The sequence below is a fragment of the Salmo salar genome, chromosome 06 (assembly GCF_965601325.2).
Source record: "Salmo salar chromosome 06, fSalSal1, whole genome shotgun sequence".
In the NCBI taxonomy this organism is placed as follows: Eukaryota; Metazoa; Chordata; class Actinopteri; order Salmoniformes; family Salmonidae; genus Salmo; species Salmo salar.
In genome coordinates, this window is record NC_138296.1 from 27,090,155 (window position 1) to 27,098,868 (window position 8,714).

General features: G+C 43.1%; 1 protein-coding gene across 1 annotated transcript; it reads left to right on the top strand.

Moving 5' to 3' along the window:
- The first annotated feature begins 89 nt into the window (after positions 1–89).
- Positions 90–8,638, top strand: LOC106606738 (ankyrin repeat and SAM domain-containing protein 4B). Its single transcript, XM_014203100.2, has 2 exons — positions 90–397; positions 6,779–8,638. The coding sequence occupies exons 1-2, from the start codon at positions 237–239 to the stop codon at positions 7,938–7,940; spliced, it is 1,323 nt and encodes a 440-aa protein (XP_014058575.1). The 5' UTR covers positions 90–236; the 3' UTR covers positions 7,941–8,638.
- The last annotated feature ends 76 nt before the right edge of the window (positions 8,639–8,714 follow it).

The window sequence follows — 8,714 nt, forward strand, 5'->3', positions numbered from 1 at the left end:
TTGAATTTCCTCAATGGGACAGCATGACAAATCGCATATGGACTTTGCTTTTGTTTTATGGCAGTGAGTTCCACCGATATGATGACGCCCAGCGCTCTGACCAAACCACTCACATCTCCAGTGCGCAATTGTGGCGCTCCAACGCGCTGGAAGGAAGAACAAAATGCCAGATTTCTGCTAAAATACGTGCCTTTTTATTTCATTTCACAGTGTAGTGTTCTAAACACAGAGTAAACATGTCTAGGTACCACAAAGCAGCGATCGATGGCTACCTGGACCTCTTGAAAGAGACCACCAGGAAAGACCTGAATTCTCCGGACGAGGACGGGATGACACCTACGCTATGGGCTGCTTTTCATGGACACGTCGAGGCCCTTCAACTTATATGTAGCCGAGGGTGAGTGCAATTGATATTCAGAAGTCATAGCCTACCTTCCCATACCTAACATCCCAAAATATTTTAAGTGGCATATTAGCAATATATACCAATTGTGACGTTTTTACAATCACTAATTACAATAAATTGAAACCTAATTTAGAAATGATTTTTCTCATATTAGTTAACTGATTTAACTAAGTCTAAACTATTAGAATGTGAATTTATTTGGACCTCTTTTGATGTAATTTACCCTATGTATGTTTAGATCAATTAACTTCTAATCCAATGAAAAAATAGCAGAAACTCTGCCTGACATGAGGAGGAAGGATAGAAGCTATAGGTTATGGTTGACCTTTTGACCTCTTCCTAGTCCTTGTCCATTACTGTCAGTAACTTGATGAATTATTCCTCGTATGAGGACTAATATTTCCAATCTACATTGATGAGTTGCTAAAACACAACAATAAAGGCATCCTCCAGTAACCTACAAAATAGTCACAAAACCTATAGTACCAATCCAATGAATACTGTAATATTTTATCTCCTTTAATATTGATGACACATGTTTTGTTGGGAGGGATGCAGTTGGAGGATAAAAGTCCGGAAGTGGCCTAATGCTGATCCTATTCCCAGCACTGCTGCTCGTTTCCAAAACAAATACTTGAACGAAGAGCAAAGGTGTACTTTATTGTTCATTCATGTGATAGAAGGAATGCCCATCACCTCATTCCTGATGCCCATAAATCGACTATAGACTATCCTCATTAAGGATTTATAGGTGAGAGAGGTGCAGTTAGCTGTGTCACATTAGTTTCAACCTTACAGGTTTCTCTATCAACTTAAACCACCGTCCTCAAATGGTGACTGAATGCCTCTGATATTTTAACTATATTCTCAATGTACTGTATGTCCATGTCACATTTCACCCATGTTATTTTTGTGCATTAGACATGCATGCCACTCTGAAACTGTCCCCCCAGAGCCTTTTAGACCACATTTTCCCATGAGCAGAGCCAAATATTTAATCAGCCAAGGGGAATTATGTAATTAATGACAAACAATAGAGCCCTTCATTCCCCTAACAGCTTCCCCCTGCTTTCATACTGCAGGAAAAAAACAGACCTGATTTTCATCTCTTATTTATTTCTGTCAAGATGACAACCGACCAATTGCTTGATTATTTAATTGAAGCACACTAACAATGGATTACTAAGTTTTCACAACATTGAACTCAATGTATTTTTATAAAATGTTTGGAATGATGTCTACCATACCTTTGTGATCATAGTTGCCTATTTCCACGTTGGGCGTTAGCAGTAGGATGTACTGCAACAAACTTGGTTTTATGATCACCTGTTGCTAAGATACTGCAATCGGGAGTTTTATAGAGGTAGTGATGGAACAAAGAAGGACTTTCATTCTTAATGGCTTACCAATTAACCCATAAGGAAGGGTTAGTTTGTACTTCATGAGTATAGCGTTGGTGACAGTCCTTTTTCATTCATTTATTATAGGAATGCTATTATACAACATCAATTAAGACTCATTATTTAGTTTTCAAGTGTTGTTCATTATATTGTATTGTTAGATTCATGTTGATATGGACATATGTGTTAATATGTATACATGTCTATAGACACTGAGTGTACAAAACATTAGGAGCACCTGCTCTTTCCATGACATATACTGACCAGGTGAATCCAGGTGAAAGCTATGATCCCTTATTGATGTCACCTGTTAAATCCACTTCAATCAGTGTAGATGAAGGGGAGAAGACAGGTTAAAGAAGGATTTTTAAACCTTGAGACAATTAGCCATGGATTGTGTGTGTGTGCCATTCAGATAGTGAATGGGCAAGACAAAATATTTAAATACCTTTTAACAGGGTATGATAGTAGGTTCCAGGTGCACCAATTTAAGTGTGTCAAGAACTGCAACGCTGCTCGGTTTTTCACGCTCAGTAGTTTCCCATGTGTATCAAGAATGGTCCACCACCCAAAGGATATCCAGCCAATTTGACGCAACTGTGGGAAGCATTGGAGTCAACACGGGCCAGCATCCATGTGGAACGCTTTTGACACCTTGTAGAGTCCATGCCCTGACGAAATGAGGATGTTCTGAGGGCAAATGGGGTGCAACTCAAGATTAGGACGGTGTTCCTAATGTTTTGTACACTGTGTTGATAAAGGTTTTTCACAATATATGCAATATACCTTAAAAATACAGAAAACACGTTATTCATTTTACGTTATTCACTGTGACAAATAATACAGTTTGGATTTACATTTCTCCCGAAGTTGTAAACCTCCATGCAAAATATAGAATGATAAACAAATTACAGGTCACTCAAACTGAAAAGCAAAAGATATCACTCTCAAAACATTTAATTTGCATTGCTTTGTTTAAAACGGTCAGGCAGTGACATCCATTATAGAATCAGTCAGTGTCAGTATTGTCTACAGGAGAGATGATCAGTGGGTTTATGTTTTTTACCGCCATCTTTTCAACAGAGGCTAGAGATAGGATATTGTTTCTCAGTGAAGGTGGAGCCGGTGAAAGAGTAGATAGGAGACCTGGCCTCCACATTGTAGATGAAGACCTGACCCTTCTCATGATCCACAAATACCCCCACCTTCTGGGGGCTTCTCTCTCAGGGAGAGCGAGACAGGAAGATTAGTGAGAATCATGTACTCATTCCCATTCCGCAGCCACAAAATCCAGGATCCATCGTCAGTGTTCTCATCCCCTTCCTGTTGATGGGCTCTCTGGCCACTCCTAAATCCAATTCAGTCTTCCCCTTAACCTGCACCTCATAGTAAAATTTTCCAGAGGAAAAGCCTCCTTTTCTCAGGACACTGAGAAAAGTATCAAACCTCTCTGGTTTGGCAGTGTCTGATGTATATTTCCATGTTCCACTTGTTTCCATCCTCAGATAGAATGAGATGGTGATGTGCCGTATCAGGGTCTAGAGTCACATCCACTGAATGGTTTTGGATGGTTTCAAGATCTTGACCACTTCCTGTTCACAAGTCTAACTGATTAATGAGTACAATCAGCTGACGATTGAGGTCATCTTTGATCTGATCCTGCTCCTCAGTTAGGTTTTTCAGCTGACAGTTGAGGTCTTCTTTGACGCGATCCCTCTCCTGAATGAGACCCCTTCACTCACCATGAGCTAAAATGTATTAATCTGTGACTAGAAGTAGTTCCTTGGTGAGGTTTTAATTTTCCTGAGTGAGGTCATCCCACTGCTGTTTAACTTGATCCTTTATATTTTAGACGGCAGATGGTCACAGATAGTCCAATCACAGTAGAAGCAACCAGCAAGAGAAACACTAGAGAGCACCCCCAAAATATCCCTTCATGATTTTCATCTTCACATATGTACAGTCGTGGCCAAAAGTTTTGAGAATGACACAAATATTAAGTTCCGTAAAGTTTGCTGCTTCAGTGTCTTTAGATATTTTTGCCAGATGTTACTATGGAATACTGAAGTATAATTACAAGCATTTCATAAGTGTCAAAGGCTTTTATTGACAATTACATGAAGTTGATGCAAAGAGTCAATATTTGCAGTGTTGACCCTTCTTTTTCAAGACCTCTGCAATCCGCCCTGGCATGCTGTCAATTAACTTCTGGGCCACATCCTGACTGATGGCAGCCCATTCTTGCATAATCAATGATTGGAGTTTGTCAGAATTTGTGGGGTTTTGTTTGTCCACCTGCCTCTTGAGGATTTGACCACAAGTTCTCAATGGGATTAAGGTCTGGGGAGTTTCCTGGCCATGGACCCAAAATATCGATGTTTTGTTCCCCGAGCCACTTAGTTATCACTTTTGCCTTATGGCAAGGTGCTCCATCATGCTGGAAAATGCATTGTTCATTACCAAACGGTTCCTGGATGGTTGGGGGAAGTTGCCCTTGGGGGATGTGTTGGTACCATTCTTTATTCATGGCTGTGTTCTTAGGCAAAATTGTGAGTGAGCCCACTCCCTTGGCTGAGAAGCAATCCCACATATGAATGGTCTCAGGATGCTTTACTGTTGGCATGACACAAGACGGATGGTAGCGATCACCTTGTCTCTCCGGACAAGCTTTTTTCCGGATGCCCCAAACAATCGGAAAGGGGATTCATCAGAGAAAATGACTTTACCCCAGTCCTCAGCAGTCCAATCCCTGTACCTTTTGCAGAATATCAGTCTGTCCCTGATGTTTTTCCTGGAAAGAAGTGGCTTCTTTGCTGCCCTTCTTGACACCAGGCCATCCTCCAAAAGTCTTCGCCTCACTGTGCGTGCAGATGCACTCACACCTGCCTGCTGCCATTCCTGAGCAAGCGCTGTAACGGTGGTGCCCCGATCCCGCAGCTGAATCAACTTTAGGAGATGGTCCTGGCGCTTGCTGGACTTTCTTGGGCGCCCTGAAGCCTTCTTCACAACAATTGAACCGCTCTCCTTGAAGTTCTTGATGATCCGATAAATGGTTGATTTAGGTGCAATCTTACTGGCAGCAATATCCTTGCCTGTGAAGCCCTTTTTGTGCAAAGCAATGATGACGGCACGTGTTTCCTTGGCGGTAACCATGGTTGACAGAGGAAGAACAATGATTCCAAGCACCACCCTCCTTTTGAAGCTTCCAGTCTGTTATTCAAACTCAATCAGCATGACAGAGTAATCTCCAGCCTTGTCCTTGTCAACACTCACACCTGTGTTAATGAGAGAATCACTGACATGAGATCAGCTGGTCCTTTTGTGGCAGGGCTGAAATGCAGTGGAAATGTTTTTTGGGATTCAGTTCATTTGCATGGCAAAGAGGGACTTTGCAATTAATTGCAATTCATCTGATCACTCTTCATAGCATTCTGGAGTATATGCAAATTGCCATCATACAAACTGAGGCAGCAGACTTTGTGAAAATTAATATTTGCGGCATTCTCAAAACTTTTGGCCACAACTGTACTTAACACACTGGAACAGCTGACTAGGGATGTGACATTCTGTCTTCCTCACTTCATTGAGCAGGCTCTGTTGAACAATACATATCAAATCGGTTTCTGTTTGTCTCCTGTTGAGTGACCTTTAGTTTGGCAGAGTAGAATCCCTCAGTGTTCCTTTGTATTTCTGAATACCAACCATACAATTTGGCTCCCTTGGTTCCCTCACTGTCCTGGATACCAGCCTTTAGATTTACACCTCAGAATGATGGCTACCCTTGTCAGCTCCTCAATTGAGATCACTGGCTGGGATCCAACAGCTACAGACACAAAGGTATACAGGATTTAAAATAAGTGAGGTTTTGAGAAAATGAATACATGTTATAAGGCAAACTGTATAGGTTATTGCATTTGACAGAAAATGTAACCTTGCCTTTAATACGGACTTCAACGGTGAGATCATCATACCCGGACTTTGTAACAATCCATCAAGTACTTGCTACAATCCATCATCATTGCCTTGTACCCTGGTCAGTTTCATGGAGGTGTTGCATCTTTTCAGTTTGTCTTTAAACAGTGCTGTACTTCCCCTGTAGGAGACCATCTGATCCTTATAGTTGTCTCTTCAGTATTGGTAAAGATTAACAGCAGAGCCTGGGTGGGGCAGTCTAAACCACTCCACTCTCATATCCTCAGCATTGATACCGGGTTTGAGGTAGAGGTCTTCACAGGTCTAAAAAGTTGCACAATGGATCTGTGGCTTTCCCACCCAATCTGAAATGCATCATCAACAAACAAAAAAACAGATACCCATTCTGAATGGAACCCAGGACAGTCAGACCAGTTCCGAAAAAGGCCTGTGGAAAAACAGACCCAAACAGACACGTGCCGGTTCGGATCCTAGAGACCCGTTCAGATCCGAGAGTAAAAAGAGAAAGAAACCTCAGACTGGGCGCTGTCAATAAATGAACACACACACACAGTGAAGGTGTAGGGTAGGCCTACTGTACCCGAGACTGCTCTGTGGAGGAGAAGCAGGAGAGGGACAAAGACAATCTGGTAGCATCACCATCATTCCAGAAAGCGATGATTACACAAATGATCAAGATGAATTCCATAACTTCAAATCAGGGAGTCAATAATGACATTTCAGTGTTTAGAAAGAAATACACACAGAAAAACGGTGGAATAATCTAAAAGCAAATATACCAAAGTCAGTTTTCCTATTTGAACAAAGGCTTTCCTTCAGTGCAGCCTTGTCCATGTACTCATCTGGTGTGACTTTTTTACTTACAACATAAAACTTGTCCAACTGCCTACCTTTCACACCTACAATGATGAGCCAAAGCTGAACAGAAATCACAGAGATAAAACATATTTTATCTAATCTTGTGTCATAGAAATGTATGATTGGTTTGTTAATGAATTGGTTTGTTGATTGATTGACAGATGTTTCTGTGTTCTTTCAGAGGGGACCCCAACAGGAGCGACATCTGGGGCAACACGCCGCTGCACCACGCCGCCACCAACGGTCACATGCACATCCTCAGCTTCCTGGTCAACTTCGGCGCCAACCTCTTCTCCCAGGACAACGACTTCCACACAGCTATGGACGTGGCAGCGTCGGGCGACCGCATGGACTGCGTGCGATTCCTGGACAATGCCGCATCACAGCAGACCATCCAGAATGCCAAGAAAGTGGCCAGGCTGAAGAAGGAAGCCACCAAAGAGGCTGAAACACGGGTGAAGCTGTGTGAGAGGGTCAAAAAAAGGCACAAGAGCAAGATGGATAAGATGTACCAAGGGTCAGTGTCAGAGGCCAGCACGGCATCTCCGTCGTTCTCCAAGATGGGCACCATCAACAGTGTGAACGAGCAGTTCTCCAAGCTGATCGCCTCCGATACCTCAGGCTCGCTTACGGCCCGGTCAAAGGGGACCCTCCAGAGGATATTCGGGAAAAAGGATAAAGGAACGACAGAGAAGGTGGGAAGAGACGGGAACGTCATCTTCGTCAAGCAGGAGAACGGCACCCTCTCTGGGAAGCCTGAGTTCATGGGTGTTTTCTCCGAGCAGGATGAGATCGATGAGGAAGAGGACGGAGGAATGAGAAGATTCACGGATGATGAAGTTAATGACGATGACGAAGGAGGAGATGGCCCAGGAGCCAAGGAGTCCATCTTCAAACGGCCCGGCCTGGGGAACATGGTCTTCAGGAAGAACTTCTCCATGGAGATGGGGATAGAGCCCGATGACTTCCCCAGTGGGAACAATGAAAACCTGGGCTTCCTCATCCGCAGGGAGGGGTTCGACACAGAAGGGGAGGACACAGGCTTTGTTGAGGACGAGGAGGACGGCGACCTGCCCTGGAACCAGGAGGAGATCGGCCTGGATGACGACCAGGATGAGGAGACCTCCCCGCTGGATGCCTTCCTCTCATCCATCTCCCTGCCAGACTTCTCCCCAGCCTTCACCCGCGAACAGCTGGACCTGGAGGCGTTGATGCTCTGTTCCGACGACGACCTCAAGGGCATCCGCATCCAACTGGGGCCCCGCAAGAAGATCCTGGAAGCTGCCGCTCGCCGGAAAAGTGCACTGGAGAAACCTGGCGCCATCAAGGACAGCTTCTTGTGATGAAATGATGATATTGGAGGTGGTTGAAAGTAGGATGGATGCAAGTAGGAGGATGTAGAGTGACAATACTTTTGAATGAAAAGAACACTGATGCAAAGTTGAGAGTTTGAAGTGGAAATACATATCCTGGTTTTCTATCCTTTAAAGACAAATTCTTTAATCTTTCTCTTACCTTGGACTAGGAGTGACAGCAGCCCTTCGTTACTTTGCTATAGCCGCCACAGGCTAAAGTTAGCATTGATTCACCCAAAACAGTGGGGGGTTCAACAGGCTGGATAAGTCTGGCACTGTGACGAGATAATCGGCGATGGTTGAACTGAGCAGGAATGTCATTTAGATTAATGGAGTGGCAATAACACCACCACAACCACTACCAATCACCATCTTGCAATACCAATTCATGAAGGAAGAAACACTGTCAGATTTCAAACATAATTTGAGCTGCATGCTCTTTTTGGCATGTCTCTGAGAAGCACACAACTCATTTTGAGTAATGATGTAATGTAAGAGCCTATTAAGTGGAAACTGTTCTGTTCTGATCTTGATTTTCTTGTTCCCTCCTTTGATGATTGATTGAAAGGAGACGATATTGTGATGAATTCAGTTGTGCCATTTTGTATGGGAATTTTAATTGTTGTGATTTGTACATTGATAAAAAAAAACGTATGACAACCAAAATAAATAACGTTTTTAAATCAGTTGATCAATTCTTCCATGTGAGTTGCATGCATACATTTTCTCTGACTGGATTTTTTGGCACTTGAAAGTTCTGAA

Bases quoted from the DNA above. Each gene is read 5' to 3' on its own strand.
- LOC106606738 (XM_014203100.2), top strand. From the start codon at position 237: ATGTCTAGGTACCACAAAGCAGCGATCGATGGCTACCTGGACCTCTTG. The intron at 398-6,778 runs GTGAGTGCAATT...GTGTTCTTTCAG, and splicing joins CAACTTATATGTAGCCGAGG to AGGGGACCCCAACAGGAGCG.